Genomic DNA, 22364 nt, shown 5'->3' with positions numbered 1-22364 from the left:
CTGTCGAGTGTATTTATGCTTACAGAATATAAACTTTTACACTTATGCCCAATCAAAAATCAAGAGTTGTAATTCACACACTAAATGCATGTGTTTTACCAGCAAAAAAATACACCATATTGAATGGTAGAGCTACTCTGTCCCCAGCTCCCACTGCTGCTTCAATAATTTGCTTCTTCCTTTTAGTTTTTTGTTGTATTAGTTGGTTACTGTAAGCCTCTCAGTTTTCCATGTAGATAAAACAATCTGTTCTTCACTTGATATATTATTTCACATTGTGTCCCCAGTGGCTCACTGTACCCCAGATGTCAAAATCTGCCAGGTCGGGACCAGGCAGCATCCCCTGCTGCTCTCAGTGCTACGCTGGGCTCCATCTCCGGCTGCACCTCTCCCTACAGCCCAATCCCGAATCACATTGAGTTACTGTGGAAATGGCCACTATACCGTTTTAGAGAGCTTCTCTTATATGTTGTCTGTGCAGCTCTGACTCTGCCTCTGAGAGCTCCATTTTGCTTTTGTTCCAGTGCTCATGCAGCAGTGACTTAGCAAACCTCCCCCTGTACTCCTCAGGGGCCATGTCACTGCTGAGGCACTGGCTGCTGCTGTGGCCATGCCATTTGCCACTTCTGTCACGCCACTCCTGTGTCCTGCTGCACACTCTGCCATTCAGAGGGAACGCAGCACCGCCCTGGGTCCCCTCTGGACTGCAGCCATACCTTGGAAGGGGGTGTGGGGCTCACTCCAACACACGAAATAAGCAAAGTGTGTAGTGTCCGCTCCTCATATCCAGCACTCTTCTTCTTAGGGGTGGTATCTCATACATTGTCCAGACTTCTAGGCTCCCAGGTCTGCTTGGGTATGACTCATCTAGGTTTTTAGGCTCTAAGTCTGTCTGCTTAGCTCCAAGGCTCCTGGTTTGCCTAGCTCCACCATCTTAGTGCTCTTAGGTCTGCAGTTATTTTCCTAAAACCCCTCAAGATGATGTCACTTAATATTTAATTCCTTTTTTCACAACCACCATGGGATAATGTCTTTACAGTTCTCTCTGCAGTCCTCTACCCGAATCACCACAGGATCACCAATTATTTTTATATTACTGCAAAAGTTCCATACTTTCTAGGCTAATTCTCATGGGCAGCTCCCCACAGCACAGATTCCTTCTCCCTCACAGAACAGCCAACAAAAAACAGATCTCCTCACAATCAGCTAAGCTCTGTTATATCACACTGTTATAGCACTCATCCTTGCTAGTCGCAGCTCCAGCCTGGGCAGGCCTGTTAAGGGCAGGCCTGTTCTTAATCTTTGGTAGTTAGTACAGCTACAAATCCTCTGGGGTGAGATTACCTTCTGCACTATCTTTATTTTCTTACATTCTATCCCCCCACATGACACAACTTTGAGGGGAAGATATGAGGGACATGGCATGGATACTTGAAAAAAAAAAAATCTTCATCAAACTGACAGCCATCAAAAGGCATCGGATGCCATTGGATGCAGGAATGTGGAGCAAAGCTTGCCCAATTGATCCCCATGGAAATAGCAAGATTTCGTTTCCCTTCTTAAAATGAAATAACATTTCACGACCACAGTAACCCAGGAGATTTCATCTGATGCTGTGGTGGAAGCACTCCTGAATCCTCAAGGTGTTTCCCCAGTTAAGAGCAAAGCCTGTTGTCTGGGTGTTTCACTGAGCCAGAGTGCAGTGGGAAAAGCCAAGCTCATCTCCAGGTCAGCCAGGCCAGGAGAGCAGTCCCACAGAGCAGGCAATCCTGTCCTTGCAGGCAGTGGGGCACAGAGGACACGCAGGGCTGCAGTGGGCAGGGGGCTCTGCAGCCCCTGAGCTCCCCGGGGCCGTTCCTGCCTCGCTCTTTGTGGCTTAGTGACCACCTCTGGGGAGTGACAGGGCTCAGCGTGTTCACACTGAGCTATCAGCCACTGCCAGGCACTGATACAGCCCATAATATGTGCCACAGCACAGGGCCACAGCAGAAGGAAAGGTAAACCAAAATAGAGAGAAACCTCTTCCTTGCAGCCATTTCATTCTGTGAATACCAAAACATTTGTGGCAGGTTGGCAGTATTGTTATTCTATTTTATACATCCAGTTTGTGTTCCAGTCTTGCACATTTTTCTGTTCTATTTAGAGTGTAGAAAATGGGCAAAAAATAAAGCCCTTGCTGGTCCTCAGTGATCAAAAGGCATGGGTGCAGTTCAGTTGAATTTCTGATTCTGGCAAATTCAACATGTAAGTCCTGTCATGTTCAATAAAATCTTTCAGAGTCACAGAATCACAAGTCATGCATTTTATTGTAGAAATACAAATTGGGAATTGCCACTAATAAATACACTCTAACCTAGCTCTAAATATATTAAGGAAAAGAGATGCAAATAAGGAAGAGCAAAGGGTAAGTCATTAAGTTCAACTTCACCACCAGGTAGGCCCATTAACAGAATTTCACCGGGGTACAATCTGACACAATCAAAAGAGCAAATCTTAACCAAGAGGTGTTCCCTGCTTTGGGGAGGAGAGCAAAGCAATCCTGCTGTCCTGTCTGCACAGTGGGGTCATATTCCCATCCTCTGCCAGGCAGGATTTGAAATGCCAAATCGATCCTTTTGGGAGAAATGCAGGTGAGGCTGCAGTCAAAATACCTCCTTGCTGCCATGGTGAATGGGGGTGGGCAGCCAGCTGCTGTGGAGATGAGGGATAGCCAGGGTCGGGATTGCAAAGGCTGTGAGTCTTGGGCAGGGGCTGAACACTCAATTAGCATCACTCCCTCTTCCACTGGGCCCAGGCAGAGGTGAAGGGGCTCTGCCTGATGATCCATCACCCCACCAGCAGACTCTCATGCCCACATTAATCCCTTCACCACAATGGTGCTGAGGCATCATTCCTACCATCAGGTCTAAATGACTTTGTTAATATAAAAATATTTTTCAAAGATTTTGCTAAATCTAAATATGATAATAACATATTTAGCTCATAATAATTTAGCTCAAAAGATACAAATAAAGTTTTAATAATTTGCATGTTGAAGAGTGAACATCTGTATCATCTATTCTGCCTGAAGGCCTGCATCAGAAATTCAATTACTTGTTTTCTCCTATAACAGATCAACAATTTGAATGGACTCCAGCTAATATCACAATTCCTACTTGATAAAACCCTCACACTTCACACAGGAGAGAATCTTTAGCAATGCCTTTTCCAGCTTGGGATTACTGAAAATCAGAATAAGGGAATGAACACCTGGAAAAGCAAACAGATACATGTATATAAGGAGTTTCATTATATTTTCTTGCTTTGTGGCATAAATTATTTTCAAGATCAAACATACAAAGTTGATGCTGTACATCACTAAGAAGGAGAGGACAGATTTCATGGCTCTGATGTGGGCATCCACGCTGAGGTCCTTCATGGAGCTTGTCTGCATCGTGCGTTTGTGTCTCCAGAGGGAAAAGAGAAGGAAAACAGCAGAAAAGGTGACCACCAGGAATGAGGCAGCAAACACAAGGCCAGCAAGAAAATGAGAAGAAAAAAGATGTTTATTCTTTCTGATAGTTACTTCCCAAAAATTTTCTTGACCTGTGGAAGTGATGTTGTTCATCTGCAGAGATTCACTGAGGACATAGGTAAAGATACTAATAGCCAAGGCTAAAATCTCTGACCCCAACAAGAGCCAGGGCACCATCCTGTCAACCTTTACTTTCAGGTAGATGAAGAAGCTGTTCCTGAAATTGGCAATTTTTATGCAGTAGAAACCACAAAGACAGGCTGAGACACACAAGTTGGAATAATTAAAAAGGGTTGCAAGAGATCTAAGTAGTTGACGTATGGTTTGAACATGAAGGATATGGGGATAAATCATTGAAAGGAAGCGATATATCCACGTGAAGCACAAAGAGGAAATCCTGGAGCATCCCAGCAGCAGCAAGATCTTCTCATTAGAGTTCAGGGTTTTCTTTTTGACCCAGGCAATGCAAAGCACACAAACGATGAAAGCATTTACCCACATGCCCACAAACACCTCCAGGGTGATGATGGCCACAGTTGTGGGCCCGTATGAAGTGAGATTGGATTGCTGTGGAAAGAGAGAGGCTTCCATGGTGTGAGCTGGTGATCAGAGCTGTGCTGGCCAAGGGGGCTGTGGCAGCAGAGCCTGAGGCAGGTCAGTGGCTGCTCTTGGTGGAGTGTCAGGGATGGCAACAGGAGCTTTATAGAGCTGCTGCTGCTGCTGCTGCTGCTGCTGCTGGGGGGATTTTGGTGCCGCTGCTGTGGGCGCAGGGCAGGTGCAGGGATGTAAATGTGCTGGGTATCCCCTTACCCGGGGCCACTCTTGACTATTTGAATGTTGATTGGAGGGGGGTGTGCTGGGTGTCACAAACAGCGGAGATGTTTTTCTGTGGTGGAGTGTTTTGATTTTGAGACTGATCCCTGTTTGATCAGTGTCAGGCTTCAGGATCTGGGTTCTTGTGTCCCTTTTTTGCCTATGATGATCATGCAGAGCCCTGGCTGTGCTCAGCATGTCAGGGGACTCAGTGTCCTTTTCAGTCTGAGAGTCTGGATGCTGGTACATTGAGTCCAGAAGCTGTAATACTGGAGTGTATTTTGATGCTTCACAGGCATTGAAATCCATGTTTGGTTTTCCAATGGCATTGCCTTAAGTGTAAGTGAGGGACCCCATATTGGGGCAGGTGATAGGAGCCAAGATAATAATCCGGTACTTTTTAAAAATGTAATTTGGAGCATGTGGAGGGAAAGGGTAAAAACTGGGACGATTCCCTGTGCCAGGGTTCCCATCTCATCTGCTTGGGAAAGTGAAGGCTTTCTAAGACGGCTCCATGCTGAGTTTCCCCCACACTGCAGTGCCCTAAAGCTTCCAAATGAATTTAGACCCTGAAAGCTGTGAGGTTTTTCCCAGGCAAGTTGTGTTAAGCTCTGTGGGGCATGGACTCCCCATGCCTTTTGGGGTAATGCAGGACCTGTCCCATTTGGCCTTGCACATCAGAACCACAGCAACCAAGGAGATCTCATCTGATGCTGTGGTGGAAGCAGGAAAAATGAAACCCCAAGCAAGAGCTCTATGGCTACAGGAAATGAACCCCCAGCATTTTCTCTCTTCCAAGTGATGATAGCCATGTTTTCTGTGGGATAGAACAGCCAGCAGGATGTTATATGAATATTCATATCACATGCTCCTAATTGCATTGATTGGCCGCCATAAAGACTTGGAATGTGACCCAGAGCAGATTTTCCATTCTGTGCCAGCACTGGGTTGCCATTCCCATTGAGTTCTGACACCTGTCATGTGTCAGGTTCTCCAGGCTGGGCACATCCTGCATCTGTGCCCATGGGCTGTGCAGGGTGGCTGTGCTGATGGACACCCTGTCCCCTGCAGTGCCAGCTGAATGGGGTTGGTGCACAGGAGCGGGATTCTGTCCTGGCTGTCACATTCTAAGGGGTTTCATGGGGATAGTAGAATTGATCTGCAGCATGGTTCGCTGGAGCTCTGGTGTTTTGTGTGGTAACATGTGCAAGGTGCTGGATTTTGCCTGCTGAGTCTTGTGGCATGTGAGGTTGGGAGGGGTTGATGCTGCACTGGATGTAGGGAATGAGATGGATCTTCCAGGACTATTTTTGTGCAATCAACTGTGGCTTTCAGGTTAAAGCATGAAGTGCATGTGCAGCAGTAGCAGGGGACGTAGGGATGTGTGACTGTTTCTATCCTTTCAAGGCCTTTCACAGGAGAGATTTCTCCAGCACAACTGCTTACAATCTGTCTCTGAACCTGAGCTGCTGGTACACGTGACCAAATCAGGTTCTGTTTTGTATATGCTGGCACTATTTCATGTTTCACTTACTGTGATGTGTTGCGCTCAGGGAGCAGCCAGAACTCCATTAAGTGTGGAGGACTGGCTATATGACAAAGGCCACGTCAGCTCTGGATAGCTGACCAAGAATTGGGAAAGTACCAGACCCAGCTAATCTGAGTCTCTGAGGGCTGCAAGGACACTGTGTCCTTGAGCATAGCTGTGGTGCGATAACAAGGTGCTGTATTTGAGAGAGAGACATGAGAAAAAGAAGATGTAAGTCGTAAGGAGTGAGGAAGTAAGAGAGGAGCTGATATCTATAGTATAAGCAATAGAATACTTGGCTAACTGAATATGTATGAGCTTATTACTTATTGTGCATAAATATCTGATGCTCCCATCAATAAATTAAGCTTGCTGATCACTCATATTGAACGTCCCAGTTCTCCCTCACCGCAACATAATGGTGCCGTGAACAGGGACTCTAATGAGGGGCTTGGACCTGCAAGCCACGGTCTGCGCATTATCTGTGTCGGTCCCGATGCAGCACGGGAACTGATAGAGTGGACTCTGCGCCCCGAGCGATCCTAGTGAGGGGTCTCAGCCGACTAAGCGCCGCCGATATCTTGCAAGGTCTGCAACAGCGCTGACGACTAGATTAGAAGGTATGGAGGGGCAAGCGGCGTATGATCTTTTTAAATGTGTTTTAGAAAAGCAGGGATTACAGGGTATCGACCTGGGAAAAGAGCTCCCAGGATTGCTTGAATATGGGGTTGCAAAAGGGTGCTTTGTAGATCCCAACCAGGTCTTTGAGTATTTAGAGTGGCGTTGGTTTGGGGATAAGTTATGGGAAGCTGTGCTAGATGATTGCAAGTCTGCAAAAAAGTTGTCTAAATCTTAGCGGATTTTCTCTAATGCACTAAAACAACACCAGGCAGAGCAGAAGGTTGCTCAGGCAGCCTCCGCTTGACTGGGAATGCCTGTTCCTTGTGAGAATAGCGGGGCCTCAACGTCTGTGTTCTCTTATCCCCTGCCCCCAGCAACTAACACAGTGTATTTGCTAGTGGGTACAGCCTTGGCAGCAACCGCCTGAGCCGTTCTTTCTGCACCTCTGCTGGCAGTGGTGGATTGGCACCACGCTCTGGCTGGAGGGGACGACGGGGAAGGAACACAAGAAATGCTTGACGCAGAGGCGGTGCGAATTGCTAGTGAAAGACGTAAGGCATGGCGAAAAAACAGGAAAGGTGATGGCCGCAGGCAATCCAGCAGCTGCTGATGCCTTACTTGAAGTAGCTTGTCCGGTGGTTTGCGCCCCAAATCCTGCTGGAGGCTTGCAAGCAACGATTACTGCCTTAGATTGGAAGTGGCTAGCACAGCTCCGTGCCACTGTAAGTGAGTGTGGTATACAAGGAGGACCCACTCGCCAGATGTTGAATTATTTGTGGGGAGGAAACATACTGTTGCCATCGGCTATTAAAAGCCTCATGAGGCTAGTGCTTACCCAGCATCAACAATTGTTATTTAATGATCACTGGCAGGCTGCGTGCCAAGAGTCTGTGGCTACCTTGAGACAGCCAGGAGTTCCGCTATATGGAGTTACTGTAGAGGAGCTTATGGGGCTAGGGGCATACCTAAGGACAGAGGCGCAAGCACTAATCGGGCCCAAGAAGCTGAGGGAGGCTATGAGGTTAGCCCGGGTGGGGCTCGATATGGTGAAATCCCCAGGAGGTATTCCCTCATATATGGGAATTAAACAAGGAAGAGAAGAGAATTTGGGTTGTTTATTGAGAGAGTGGCAAATGCTATCCAGACAACAGGGGTACCTGAATATATGCATGGAGCACTACTAAAGCAATGTGCCATACAAAATTGCAATCCCACCACTTGGAGTATACTTGTCACACTCCCTGGTACCTGGACTGTTGAGGAGGCTTTGGAATTAATGGCTCAGGTACCGGTGGGGCCACAGGCTATGTTAGTGGAAGCAGTGAGAGAACTGGGAAGTAGTTTAAGAGAACAGGCACAGGCGACACAGAGTCAGGTGTTGGCGGCCCTTGCCCCCTTGCAAACGTCAGTAAATTGGCCACAAGGAAAAGGACTATCACGACTCCGATGGTTCCACTGTGGAATTGCTGGCCGTATGCAACGGGATTGTACAATGAGAGCTGTGTGGTGCTGGCGCTGCAAGTCCGACACACTCAAGGAGTCAGCCTGCTGGCGTGCCTCGGGAAATGGGAAGCCCAGCGGGAGGGGTCGCCCCAGTCTGACACAAATGGCGGCCCAGAACCCGAGCACCTTCCCAGCACAAGTGCCTCCTCCCTCCGCCCCGCAACAAGAGGGAGCCTCGGTTTGGACCTGGCAACCTCAGTAGACTGTACCGTAATAGACTGCAAGCCACACTGTATCCAAACGGGGGTCAAATGGCCTGTTACAGCAGGCAGACAACCAGTGGGAGCTTTATTGATTGGACACTCGTCTGCCAGCATATTGGGACTTACTATTGTTGTTGGACTAATCGATGCCAATTATACAGGTGAAATACAAACAATGGCGCCAAAGCCATTCCCGCCATTGTTCATTCCGGCCAGATTGCGAATTGCTCAATTGTTCCCCTTGCGTCAATTAACCAGAAAAACTTTACCACTTGGCGAGCAGCGACGTGGTGAAGGTAGTTTTGGTTCCACAGGAACAATGGCATTGTTAACAGTGGACTTAAAGCATCGTCCTAAAAAATATATTGACGTCCAGTATCAGGATCAAACCATCACCCTGATTGCACTCTTAGATACCGGCGCAGACGTCAGCATCATAGGGACGCAGAAATGGCCACCCCAGTGGCCCACCCACGAAGCAAACTCTACATTCACAGGAGTAGGAGGACTCATGCTTGCATGGAAATCCCCTCTGCTGAAAATTATTATGGAGGGAAAGACTGTCACCTGTACAGTTTCTGTAATACTGCTCCCTGAGGGTGTCCATGCCTTGCTGAGCCGCGATGTGTTGGCACAGTTGGGAATGGTCCTCACCACAGATCTCCCTTTACAGGGATGGCCATTGCAAGGACTTTCCCGATCCCATTCCGATGGAAAACAGAGGAGTCGGTGTGGGTTGAGCAATGGCCTTTAAAAGGAGAAAGTCTCATTCAGGCACACAAGCTGGTACAGGAACAGTTTGAACATGGACATCTCCGGCTATCTGTTAGTCCTTGGAATACTCCCATTTTTGTCATCCAAAAGAAATCTGGCAAATATCGGCTCCTGCATGATCTACGTGCTGTCAGTGATCAGATGCATAGTATGGGAGCCCTGAAGCCCAGACTGCCTAAACCTGCAATGCTCCCTGAAGGATGATATCTGCTGCATTTAATCAAACATTGCCTGTGCAAAAAGCAAACAGGGAAATTGTGAAGGAATGCCTGTGTGACAAAGGCCATGTAGACATGCTTTGGATAGCTGACCAAGAATTGGGAAAGTACCAGACCCAGCTAATCTGAGTCCCAGAGGGCTGCAAGGACACTGTCCTTGAGCATAGCTGTGGTGCGATAACAAGGTGCTGTATTTGAGAGAGAGACATGAGAAAAAGAAGATGTAAATCGTAAGGAGTGAGGAAGTAAGAGAGGAGCTGATATCTATAGTATAAGCAATAGAATACTTGGCTAACAGAATATGTATGAGCTTATTACTTATTGTGCATAAATATCTGATGCTCTCATCAATAAACGAAGCTTGCTGATCACTCATATTGAGCATCTGAGTTCTCCCTCACCACGACACTTGAACTGTTCCTTCTCTCTCACCAACAGGAAGCGCAGGGGTGAAAAAGAGGATGGAAAAACTCATGTTTCAAGATAATGGCAGGGAGATCACTCACCAGTTACTGTCAGGGACGCAATGCATTTGACATCAGGAAAATGAATTTCATTCATTTAAATATGGAAAATATAGCAGGATAAGGAGGAAGAAACAGAAAACTTTATTGCACTCCCTCCACACCCCTTTCATCTGAGGCTCATTCCTTCCTTCATCCCCAGCACCTCCCTAAAAGCAGCACAGGGGAAAGTAGAATAGTGGCTGCAGTCAGCTCTTAACAAGTTGTCTCCAACACTCCTGACTCCTCAAGCTGTTTCCTGGACTGAGAGCAAAGCCTGTTGTCTGGGTGTTTCACTGAGCCAGAGTGCAGTGGGAAAAGCCAAGCTCATCTCCAGGTCAGCCAGGCCAGGAGAGCAGTGCCACAGAGCAGGCAATCCTGTCCTTGCAGGCAGTGGGGCACAGAGGACACGCAGGGCTGCAGTGGGCAGGGGGCTCTGCAGCCCCTGAGCTCCCCGGGGCCGTTCCTGCCTCGCTCTTTGTGGCTCAGTGACCACCTCTGGGGAGTGACAGGGCTCAGCGTGTTCACACTGAGCTATCAGCCACTGCCAGGCACTGATACAGCCCATAATATGTGCCACAGCACAGGGCCACAGCAGAAGGAAAGGTAAACCAAAATTGAGAGATATCTCTTCATTACAGCCATTTCATTTTGTGAATACCAAAACATTTGTGGCAGGTTGGCAGTATTGTTATTCCATTTTTTGCATTCAGTTTGTGTTCCAGGCTTGCACATTTTTCTGTTCCATTTAGAGTGTAGAAATTTGAAAGGAAATAAAGCCCTTGCTGGTCTTCAGAGATGAAAAGGCCTCAGTTTAATTTCAGATTCTGGGAAATTCAACATGAAAATCTTGTCATGTTCAATAAGAACTTTCAGAGTCACAGAATCACAACTCATGCATTTTATTGTAGAAATACAAATTGGGAATTGCCACTAAGAAATGCACTCATTGGATTAACTCTAAATATATTAAGGAAAAGAGATGCAAATAAGGAAGAGCAAAGGGTAAATTATTAAGCTCAACTTCACCACCATGTAGGCCTATTAACAGAATTTCACCGGGGTGCAGTCTGACAGAGTTGGAAGAGAAAATCTTAGCCAAGGGGTGTTCCCTACTTTGGGGAGGAGAGCAAAGCAATCTTGCTGTCCTGTCTGCACAGTGGGGTCATATTCCCATCCTCTGCCAGGCAGGATTTGAAATGCCAAATCGATCCTTTTGGGAGAAATGCAGGTGAGGCTGCAGTCAAAATACCTCCTTGCTGCCATGGTGAATGGGGGTGGGCAGCCAGCTGCTGTGGAGATGAGGGATAGCCAGGGTTGGGATTGCAAAGGCTGTGAGTCTTGGGCAGGGGCTGAACACTCAATTAGCATCACTCCCTCTTCCACTGGGCCCAGGCAGAGGTAAGGGGCTCTGCCTGATGATCCATCACCCCACCAGCAGACTCTCATGCCCACATTAATCCCTTCACCCCACAGGGGCTTAGGAATCGTTCATACCATCAGGGCCAAATGAATTTGTTAATAACAAAATATATCTTAAAGATTTAAGGAAATATAAATACAATAATATTATATGTAGCTCAAAATAATAAAGGTCAAAAGATACAAATGAAGTTTTCTCTAGCTTGGATATTGAGGAGTGAACATCAGTATCATCTACACTGCCTGGAGACCTGCATCAGAAATTAAATTACTCGTTTTCTACGGTTTTTAAGATTTTGCATGCACTCCAGCTGTTATCATAGCTCCTACTTCATGACAAACTCACACTTCACACAGGAGAGCATCTTCAGCAGTGCATTTTCCAGCTTGGGATTACTGAAAATCAGAATAAGTGAATGAACACCTGGAAAAGCACAAAGGTACATGTATAAAAGGAGTTTCATGATATTTGCTTTCTTCGTGGCATAAATTATTGTCAAAAGCAAACATACAAAGTTGATGCTGTACATCACTAAGAAGGAGAGGACAGATTTCATGGCTCTGATGTGGGCATCCACGCTGAGGTCCTTCATGGAGTTGGTCCGCATCGTGCGCTTGTGTCTCCAGAGGGAAAAGAGAAGTAAAACAGCAGAAAACATGACCACCAGGAATGAGGCAGCAAAAACAAAACCAGACAGTAAAAAAACAGAGAAAAGATGTTTATCCTTTCTGATAGTTATTTCCCAAAAATTTCCTTGACTGGTGGAAGTGATGTTGTTCCTCTGGAGAGTTTCAGAGAGGTCAGAGATAAAGATGCTGATAGCCAAGGCTACAATCTCTGACCCCAACAAGAGCCAGGGCACCATCCTGTCAACTTTTACTTTCAGGTAGATGAAGAAGCTGTTCCTGAAATTGGCAATTTTTATGCAGTAGAAACCACAAAGACAGGCTGAGACCCACAAGTTGGAATAATTAGAAAGGGTTGCCAAAGATCTAATTAGTTGACGTATGGTTTGAACATGAAGGATATGGGGATAAATCATTGAAAGGAAGCGATATATCCATGTGAGGCACAAATACCAAATCCTGGAGCATCCCAGCAGCAGCAAGATCTTCTCATTAGAGTTCAGGGTTTTCTTCTTGACCCAGTCAATGCAAAGCACACAGACAAGGAAGGCATTGATCCACATGCCCACAAACACCTCCAGGGTGATGATGGCCACAGTTGTGGCCCTGTATGCAGTGACATTGGATTGCTGTGGAAAGAGAGAGTCTTCCATGGTGTGAGCTGGGGAGCAGAGCTGTGTTGGCCAAGGGGGCTGTGGCAGCAGAGCCTGAGGCAGGTCAGTGGCTGCTCTTGGTGGAGTGTCAGGGATGGCAACAGGAGCTTTATAGAGCTGCTGCTGCTGCTGCTGCTGCTGCTGCTGGGGGGGATTTTGGTGCGGCTGCTGTGGGCACAGGGCAGGTGCAGGGATGTAAATGTGCTGGGTATCCCCTTACCCGGGGCCACTCTTGACTATTTGAATGTTGGTTTGGGGGGGCTGTGCTGGGTGTCACAAAGAGTGGAGATGTTTTTCTGTGGTGGAGAGTGTTTTGATTTTGATACTGATCCCTGTTTGATCAGTGTCAGGCTTCAGGATCTGGGTTTTTCTGTAGCTCCTTTGCCTATGGTGATCATGCAGAACCCTGACTGTGCTCAGAAGTCAGGGCACTCAATGTCCTTTTCAGTCTGAGAGTCTGGATGCTGCTACACTGAGTCTAGATGCTGGAGAAGTGGAGTTCATTTTGATGCTTCACAGGCATTGAAATCCATGTTTGGTTTTCCAATGCATTGCCTCAGGGTTATGTGAAGGGGCACAGATTGAGGCAGGTGATGGGAGCCAAGAAAATAATGCTGATACATCTTATAAGTTTAATTTAGAGCATATGATATAAAAGAGTAATAGCTAGGACAAGTGTCTGTTCCCGGGTTCCAATCACATCTGCTTGGGAAAGGGAAGGCTTTCTAAGATGGCTCCATGCTGACTTTCCCCCACAATGCAGTGCCCTAAAGCTTCCAAATGAATTTAGACCCTGAAAGTTGTGAGGTTTTTCTCAGGCAAGCTGTGTTAAGCTCTGTGGGGCATGGACTGCCCGTGCCCTTTGGTGGAGTACAGTGCCTGTCCCATTTGGCCATGCACACCAGGACCACAGCAACCAAGGAGATCTGATCTGATGCTGTGGTGGAAGCAGGAGAAATGAAAACCCAAGCAAGAGCTCTATGGCTACAGGAAATGAACCCCCAGCATTTTCTCTCTTCCAAGTGATGATAGCCATGTTTTCTGTGGGATAGAACAGCCAGCAGGATGTTACATGAATATTCATATCACATGCTCCTAATTGCATTGATTGGCCACCATAAAGACTCAGAATGTGACCCAGAGCAGATTTTCCATACTGCTCCAGCACTGGGCAGCCATTCCCATTGAGTTCTGACACCTGTCATGTGCCAGCTTCTCCAGGCTGGGCACATCCTGCATCTGTGCCCATGGGCTGTGCAGGGTGGCTGTGCTGATGGACACCCTGTCCCCTGCAGTGCCAGCTGACTGGGGCTGGTGCACAGTAGTGGGATTCTGTGCTGGCTGTCACATTCTCAGGGGTTCCATGGGGATGGAAGAATGGATCTGCAGTGTTGTTTTCTGGGACTTTGTGTGGTGTTTTGTGTGGTAACATGTGCAAGGCGCTGGATTTTGCCTGCTGAGTCTTGTGGCATGTGAGGTTGGAAGGGATGCACTGTATATAGGGAATTAGATGGATCTTCCAGGACTATTTTTGTGTAATCAACTGTGGCTTTCAGGTTAAAGCGTGAATGCATGAGCAGCAGCAGTGAAAAAGGGGATGTGTGGCCATTTCTGTCCGTTCAAGGCCTTTGGCAGGCCTGATGTGTCCAGCACACCTGCTTACCATCTGCCTTTGGACATGAGCTGCTGGTGACAGAAATGATCACTTCACAGTGGTTTTTCTGTGTTCTTGCAGGAGGTATTTCATGTTTCACCTGCTGTAAAGGGTTGCTTTCAGGGAGAAGCCAGAACTCCACTGAGCTCTTCCTACTCTCTCACCCACAGGAAGGGCAGGGGTCAAAACCAGGGTGGGAATACAAGGGTTCGAAATAATGACAGGGAGATCACTCACCAGTTACTGTCAGGGAAACAATGCATTTGACACCAGGAAAAAGAACTTAATTTTGCTTAGAAATGAAAATAGAGCAGAATAATAAGGAAGAAATTGAAAACTTGATCGCACTTTCCCCACACCCCTTTCATCTGAGGTTCAACTTCCCTCCTTCATCCCCAGCTCCTCCCTAACAGCAGCACAGGGGAAAGTCGAATAGTGGCTGCAGTCAGCTCTTAACAAGTTGTCTCCAACACTCCTGACTCCTCAAGCTCTTTCCCTGACTGAGAGCAAAGCCTGTTGTCTGGGTGTTTCACTGAGCCAGAGTGCAGTGGGAAAAGCCAAGCTCATCTCCAGGTCAGCCAGGCCAGGAGAGCAGTGCCACAGAGCAGGCAATCCTGTCCTTGCAGGCAGTGGGGCACAGAGGACACGCAGGGCTGCAGTGGGCAGGGGGCTCTGCAGCCCCTGAGCTCCCCGGGGCCGTTCCTGCCTCGCTCTTTGTGGCTCAGTGACCACCTCTGGGGAGTGACAGGGCTCAGCGTGTTCACACTGAGCTGTCAGCCACTGCCAGGCACTGATACAGCCCATAATATGTGCGACAGCACAGGGCCACAGCAGAAGGAAAGCCAAACCAAAATAGAGAGAAATCTCTTCATTACAGCCATTTCATTTTGTGAATACCAAAACATTTGTGGCTGCTTGGAACGATTGCTATTCCATTTTTTGCATCCAGTTAGTGTTCCAGGCTTGCACATTTTTCTGTTCCATTTAGAGTGTAGAAATTTGAAAGGAAATAAAGCCCTTGCTGGTCCTCAGAGATCAAAGGGCCTCAGTTTAATTTCAGATTCTGGGAAATTCAACATGTAAGTCTTGTCATGTTCAATAAGAAATTTCAGAGTCACAGAATCAGAAGACATGCATTTTATTGTAGAAATACAAATTGGGAATTGCCACTAATAAATACACGCACTGGACTAGCTCTAAATATATTTAGGAAAAAAGAAGCAAATAAGGAAGAGCAATGGGTAATTCATTATGCTCAACTTCACCACCATGTAGGCTCATTAACAGAATTTCACCAGGGTGCAATCTGACAAAATCAAAAGAGCAAATCTTAACCAAGGGGTGTTCCCTGCTTTGGGGAGGAGAGCAAAGCAATCTTGCTGTCCTGTCTGCACAGTGGGGTCATTTCCCATCCTCTGCCAGGCAGGATTTGAAATGCCAAATCGATCCTTTTGGGAGAAATGCAGGTGAGGCTGCAGTCAAAATACCTCCTTGCTGCCATGGTGAATGGGGGTGGGCAGCCAGCTGCTGTGGAGATGAGGGATAGCCAGGGTTGGGATTGCAAAGGCTGTGAGTCTTGGGCAGGGGCTGAACACTCAATTAGCATCACTCCCTCTTCCACTGGGCCCAGGCAGAGGTGAAGGGGCTCTGCCTGATGATCCATCACCCCACCAGCAGACTCTCATGCCCACATTAATCCCTTCACCCCACAGGGGCTTAGGAATCGTTCATACCATCAGGGCCAAATGAGTTTGTTAATAACACAAATATATTTTAAAGATTTAAGGAAATATAAATACAATAATATTATATGTAGCTCAAAATAATAAAGGTCAAAAGATACAAATGAAGTTTTCTCTAGCTTGGATATTGAGGAGTGAACATCAGTATCATCTTCACTGCCTGGAGAGTTGCATCAGAAATTCAATTACTTGTTTTCTACAGTTTTCAAGATTTTGCATGTACTCCATCTGTTATCGCAATTCCTACTTGATGAAAACCTCACACTTCACACAGGAGAGAATTTGCAGCAGTGTTTTTTCCAGCTTGGGATTGCTGAAAATCAGAATAAGAGAATGAATACCTGGAAAAGCGCAGAGATATATGTATAAAAGGAGTGTCATTATATTTTCTTTCTTTGTGCCATAAATTTTTGTCAAGACTAAACATACAAAATTGATGCTGTACATCACTAAGAAGGAGAGGACAGATTTCATGGCTCTGATGTGGGCATCCATGCTGAGGTCCTTCATGGAGCCTGTCTGCATGGTGCGCTTGTGTCTCCAGAGGGAGAAGAGAAGGAAAACAGCAGAAAACATGACTGCCAGGAATGAAGTTGCATATACAAAACCAGAGAGTAAAAAGGAAGAGAAAAGTTGTTTATCCTTTCTGATAGCTACTTCCCAAAAATTTCCTTGACTGGTGGAAGTGATGTTGTTCCTCTGGAGAGTTCCAGGGAAGTCAGAAAGAATGATGCTGATAGCCATGGCTAAAATCTCTGACCCCAACAAGAGCCAGGGCACCATCCTGTCAATTTTTACTTTCAGGTAGATGAAGAAGCTGTTCCTGAAATTAGCAATTTTTATGCAGTAGAAACCACAAAGACAGGCTGAGACCCACAAATTGGTGTAATTAAAAAAGCTTGCCAAAGATCTAATTAGTTGACGTATGGTTTGAACATAAAGCTTATTGTGAGTAATCATTGAAAGAAAGCGATATATTCCAGTGAAGGACAAATAACAAATCCTGGAGCATCCCAGCAGCAGCAAGATCTTCTCATTAGAGTTCAGGGTTTTCTTTTTGACCCAGGCAATGCAAAGCACACAAACGATGAAAGCATTTACCCACATGCCCACAAACACCTCCAGGGTGATTATGGCCAAATCTATGGCCCTGTATGAAGTGATATTCAATTGCAGTGGAAAGAGAGACTCTTCCATGGTGTGAGCTGGTGATCAGAGCTGTGCTGGCCAAGGGGGCTGTGGCAGCAGAGCCTGAGGCAGGTCAGTGGCTGCTCTTGGTGGAGTGTCAGGGATGGCAACAGGAGCTTTATAGAGCTGCTGCTGCTGCTGCTGCTGGGGGGGATTTTGGTGCAGCTGCTGTGGGCGCAGGGCAGATGCAGGGATGTAAATGTGCTGGGTATCCCCTTACCCGGGGCCACTCTTGACTATTTGAATGTTGGTTTGGGGGGGCTGTGCTGGGTGTCACAAACAGCGGAGATGTTTTTCTGTGGTGGAGAGTGTAGTCTCATATTGAGACTAATCCCTGTTTGATCAGTGTCAGGCTTCAGGATCTGGGTTCTTCTGGGTCCCTTTTTTGCCTATGATGATCATGCAGAGCCCTGGCTGTGCTCAGCAGGTCAGGGGACTTGTTGTTTTTTCAGTCTGAGAGTGTGGATGCTGCAACATTGAGTCCACATGCTGGAGAAGTGGAGTTCATTTTGATGCTTCACAGGCATTGAAATCCATGTTGGTTTTTCCAATGTCATTTCCTTAAGCTTAAGTGAAGAGCTCCATAGGGCAGGTGATGGGAGACACAGAAAGTAAAGATGGATTTTTTCGCATGTTTAATTTGGGCAACATGGTAGGAAAGTGAAAAAATCAGACAAGTCCCTGTGCCAGGATTCCCATCGCATCTGCTTGGGAAAGTGAAGGCTTTGAAATATGGCACCATGCTGACTTTCCCCCACACTGCAGTGCCCTAAAGCTTCCAAATTAATTTAGACCCTGAAAGCTGTGAGGTTTTTCCCAGGCAAGTTTTGATAAGCTCTGTGGAGCATGGACTGCCCGTGCCCTTTGGGGTAGTACAGGACCTGTCCGATTTGGCCATGCACATCAGGACCACAGCAACCAAAGGGGATCTGATCTGATGCTGTGGTGGAGGCAGGAGAAATGAAACCCCAAGCAAGAGCTCTATGTCTATAAGAAATGAACCCCCAGCATTTTCTCTCTTCCAAATGATGATAGCCATGTTTTCTGTGGGATAGAACAGCCAGCAGGATGTTACATGAATATTCATATCACATGCTCCTACTTGCATTGATTGGCCACCATAAAGACTCAGAATGTGACCCAGAGCAGATTTTCCATACTGCTCCAGCACTGGGCTGCCATTCCCATTGAGTTCTGACACCTGTCATGTGTCAGCTTCTCCAGGCTGGGCACATCCTGCATCTGTGCCCATGGGCTGTGCAGGGTGGCTGTGCTGATGGACACCCTGTCCCCTGCAGTGCCAGCTGAGTGGGGCTGGTGCACAGGACAGACAGAGATTCTGTGCTGGCTGTCACATTCTCAGACTTTTCATGGGGAAATGGAGGAACGGAAGCCAGCATGGTTCACTGGGACTGTGGTGTTTTGTGTGGTAAGAGGTGCAAGGTGCTGGGTTTTGCCTGCTGAGTCTTGTGGCATGTGGGGCTGCACTGGATGTAGGGAATGAGATGGATCTTCCAGGGCTTTTTTTGTATAATCAACTGTGGCTTTCAGGTTAAAGCAGGAAGTGCATGAGCAGCAGCAGTGAAAAAGGGGATGTGTGGCTGTTTCTGTTTTTTCAAGGCCTTTCACAGGGGAGATGGGTCCAGCACAGCTGCTTTTAGTCTACCTTTGGACCTGAGCTGCTGGTGACAGAAATGATCAGTTCACAGTGGTTTTGCTGTGTTCTTACTGGAGATATTTTACGTTTCACCTGCTGTGATGGGTGGACCTTGTGCAGCTGTCACATTCCCACCCAGCTGCTCCTACACTCTCACCCACAGTTGAGGCCGGTGTGGAAAATAAGATGGAAAACCTCATGGATTGAGATAAGGACAGGGAGGTAAATCACCAGGAAATGTCATCAACAGAAGAGTCTTGAGGAGAACAAAATCATGTTATTTATTGACTATTGGAAATATTGTAGGCTGATAAGAAACAAAGAGAAAATTTGAACCTGCTACCTTCCACCCTCCCCTTCTTCCTCAGATCAATTTGATGCCTCTTTCCCAAGTTCTCTACATCTTTCCCCTACATCAGGGATGGGGAATTGGGGTTGCAGTCAGCTCATACCAAGTTGTCCTCTCCACTCTGTCCTTGCACTCTTTCCCTGCTCTAGCAATGGTCCCTCCATTGGGCTGCAGTCCTTCAGCATGAGCTGATTCCAGCGTGGCCTCTGCAGGGGCTGCCATCCCTCAGGACACACCCAGCCCACCGATTGTGCTGTGGGGTTCTCCTGGGGCTGCAGGTGCCTCTCCTTTCCCCCACAGACCTCCATGGGCTGCAGGGCACGCTTGCCGCACCATGGTGCTTTTCACAGGCTGCAGGGGAATTCTTTCTCCAGCTCATGGAGCAACCTATCGCTTCCCTTCCTTGGCCCTGTCCTTCAGCAATGTTTCTCACAATATTCCTCAGTCCTCCCTGCTGGGATATGTTCCATCCATAACTGGACTTCAATGAGCAGAAGGTCCCAGTCCTTTCAGGATGGCAATCCTGGAAAAAAAATGCAATCTCCTCAGGGCAGGTGTCATGAACTTGTTATGGAAATATAAATTCAAATCCAAAAGCCTCCTAGCCCCAGAAGGCGGATTGGCATGTTGTGAAGTGTCTTTAATTATTTTTTTGCTTGTTTCTGGGCAGTTGCTGTTTAAGGATAGTTGGGTAGTTTGGTGAGGCAGCCTGCTAGTATGTATGGTCTTTGGAAAAAGTCATACTGCAGTGATTGAGAGGTCGCTCAGGCCTAAATGTTGGAATCTCTCAGTTCAGAAGCAGGGAGGAAGGTTTTTGCAGGTGAGATGAGAAATGCACACCTGGCACTGGGTGTCAGGTAAAACGACCCTCTGAGTGTGAGCTGGTAAAATAAGTGACCAGTTCAGGTTCTGCTCTGTTCATGCTGGTGTGAAGGGAACTTTCCTGTCTCACCAGCCAGGAGGCCTCTGATAGTCACGCCCCAGCACCAGAGACTGTCACTGCAGGCACCAAAGCCCCTTCACCGTGGGCAGCTGCCCCACTCCACTCCCTGCACACACCACGCTCACAGCCAGAACAGGTTTCCTCTCCAGCTTGGCACTGGCTTTCCCATAGTGGAGTCTCAGGCCTCTGGATCTTTCAAGCACTTTAATCATGGCACAGTAGCACAGAGGCAGCTCAAGCTGGGTGACTCTGAGGAGGTGAGCCAAACTATTGGATCCCTGGGATTTTGTGTCCTTCCTGTCTGTGCACATGATGACAGGGGTGTCCTGAGTGTCCTGTCAGCTGGCTGGTGCCACAGGTCCCTGTGCCCTTTGCTGTGCAAGGCCTGGCACCATGCTTGGGACTCCCAGCACTTCCCCACAGCCTGCAGCTCCCTCCCATTGCAGCTGCTCCCTGAGCTGTCTGCACTGAATGTGTTCCTCCCCACTGGAACTATTTCACATTTCACTCTCATGGGGAGTTGTCCTTGGGCAGCTCTCAGAGCCCCACTCAGTCACTCCTTGACTCTCACTCTGGAATAGGACAGGGCTGGCAAATAGGGTGGAACTGCTCATGAGTCAAGACAAAGACAGGGGAATCACTCCACAATTATTCTCACAGACAAAACAGACTTGAGGCAGAGAAAATCAGTTTAATTTATTGCCTATTGAAAACAGAGTAGGACGATGTAGAACATGCAAACAACTAGAATATGTGATCTTCACCCCCCAGTAATCTCAGGCTTGATTTAAGTCATTCAGAGATCCTCTAGAACCTCCTCTCCTAAGGAGCACAGGAGGACAGGGAATGTTGTTGTCAGTTCATAAAACGTTGTCTCCGTCATTTTTCTCCTGCTCCAGCATGGCTGCCTCCCATGGCCTGCAGTCCTTCAGGACTTGTCTTTTCCCACAGGAGCCACAATGTTCGCTGATGAGATGAGCAGTGTCCAGTGTTGGGACCATTGGAGTGCCTGGAATTGGCTTTTCCCAGCATGGGACAGCCTTGACCTCCCCTGGTTGAGACCCCACAGGCCCCCAGCTGCAGCTCCTGGCCCAGGCACCCCGTACATCTGCCTGTGGGTCACTGTGAGATGAAGCTGTGGCTTCCTTCCACGCTTCACCTTGCACAAAACCCACCTTCCTGGGGCTGTAAGTGAGCCAGAGTGCAGTGGGAAAAGCCAAGCTCATCTCCAGGTCAGCCAGGCCAGGAGAGCAGTCCCACAGAGCAGGCAATCCTGTCCTTGCAGGCAGTGGGGCACAGAGGACACGCAGGGCTGCAGTGGGCAGGGGGCTCTGCAGCCCCTGAGCTCCCCGGGGCCGTTCCTGCCTCGCTCTTTGTGGCTCAGTGACCACCTCTGGGGAGTGACAGGGCTCAGCGTGTTCACACTGAGCTGTCAGCCACTGCCAGGCACTCATACAGCCCATAATATGTGCCATAGCACAGGGCCTCAGCAGAAGGAAAGGTAAACCAAAATAGAGAGAAACCTCTTCATTACAGCCATTTCATTTTGTGAATACCAAAACATTTGTGGCAGGTTTGCAGTATTATTATTCCATTTCTTCATCCAGTTTTCATTCCAGTCTTGCACGTTTTTCTGTTCCATTTAGAGTGTAGAAATTTTGCAGAAAATAAAGCCCTTGCTGGTCCTCAGAGATCAAAGGGCCTGGGCGCTGCTCAGTTTCATTTCTGATTCTGGGAAATTCAACATGTAAGTCTTGTCATGTTCAATAAGAACTTTCAGAGTCACAGAATCACAACTCATGGAATTTATTGTAGAAATACAAATTGGGAATTGCCACTAATAAATACACGCACTGGACTAGCTCTAAATATATTTATGAAAAGAGAAGCAAAGAAGGAAGAGCAATGGGTAATTCATTAAGCTCAACTTCACCACCAGGTAGGCCTATGAACAGAATTTCACCAGGGTGCAATCTGACAGAGTCAAAAGAGCAAATCTTAACCAAGAGGTGTTCCCTGCTTTGGGGAGGAGAGCAAAGCAATCCTGCTGTCCTGTCTGCACAGTGGGGTCATATTGCCATCCTCTGCCAGGCAGGATTTGAAATGCCAAATCAATCCTTTTGGGAGAAATGCAGGTGAGGCTGCAGTCAAAATACCTCCTTGCTGCCATGGTGAATGGGGGTGGGCAGCCAGCTGCTGTGGAGATGAGGGATAGCCAGGGTTGGGATTGCAAAGGCTGTGAGTCTTGGGCAGGGGCTGAACACTCAATTAGCATCACTCCCTCTTCCACTGGGCCCAGGCAGAGGTAAGGGGCTCTGCCTGATGATCCATCACCCCACCAGCAGACTCTCATGCCCACATTAATCTCTTCACCACACAGGGGCTTAGGCATCGTTCCTACCATCAGGGCTAAATTACTTTGTTAATAAAAAAATATGTCTCAAAGTTTAAT

The 22364-nt window shown here is 47.5% G+C and overlaps 3 protein-coding genes across 3 annotated transcripts; all 3 read right to left on the bottom strand.

Annotated features, from left to right (window-relative positions):
* Positions 1-3151: 3151 nt before the first annotated feature.
* On the bottom strand, positions 3152-4105 carry LOC134416847 (taste receptor type 2 member 9-like). The gene has a single exon (XM_063153528.1). The coding sequence runs from the start codon at positions 4103-4105 to the stop codon at positions 3152-3154; it is 954 nt and encodes a 317-aa protein (XP_063009598.1).
* A 7320-nt stretch (positions 4106-11425) lies between these two features.
* LOC134416846 (taste receptor type 2 member 9-like) lies at positions 11426-12379 on the bottom strand. The gene has a single exon (XM_063153527.1). The coding sequence runs from the start codon at positions 12377-12379 to the stop codon at positions 11426-11428; it is 954 nt and encodes a 317-aa protein (XP_063009597.1).
* Positions 12380-16018: 3639 nt separating this feature from the next.
* LOC134416845 (taste receptor type 2 member 9-like) lies at positions 16019-16972 on the bottom strand. Its single transcript, XM_063153526.1, has one exon. It carries the CDS (start codon positions 16970-16972, stop codon positions 16019-16021), a length of 954 nt encoding a protein of 317 aa, XP_063009596.1.
* Positions 16973-22364: the final 5392 nt, after the last annotated feature.

The sequence above is a fragment of the Melospiza melodia genome, chromosome 3 (genome assembly GCF_035770615.1).
Source record: "Melospiza melodia melodia isolate bMelMel2 chromosome 3, bMelMel2.pri, whole genome shotgun sequence".
Classification (NCBI taxonomy): domain Eukaryota; kingdom Metazoa; phylum Chordata; class Aves; order Passeriformes; family Passerellidae; genus Melospiza; species Melospiza melodia.
Note: the sequence above shows the minus strand (reverse complement) of the source record. Positions and strands in the feature narration are given on the sequence as shown.

Bases quoted from the DNA above. Each gene is read 5' to 3' on its own strand.
- LOC134416845 (XM_063153526.1), bottom strand. From the start codon at position 16,972: ATGGAAGAGTCTCTCTTTCCACTGCAATTGAATATCACTTCATACAGG.
- LOC134416846 (XM_063153527.1), bottom strand. From the start codon at position 12,379: ATGGAAGACTCTCTCTTTCCACAGCAATCCAATGTCACTGCATACAGG.
- LOC134416847 (XM_063153528.1), bottom strand. From the start codon at position 4,105: ATGGAAGCCTCTCTCTTTCCACAGCAATCCAATCTCACTTCATACGGG.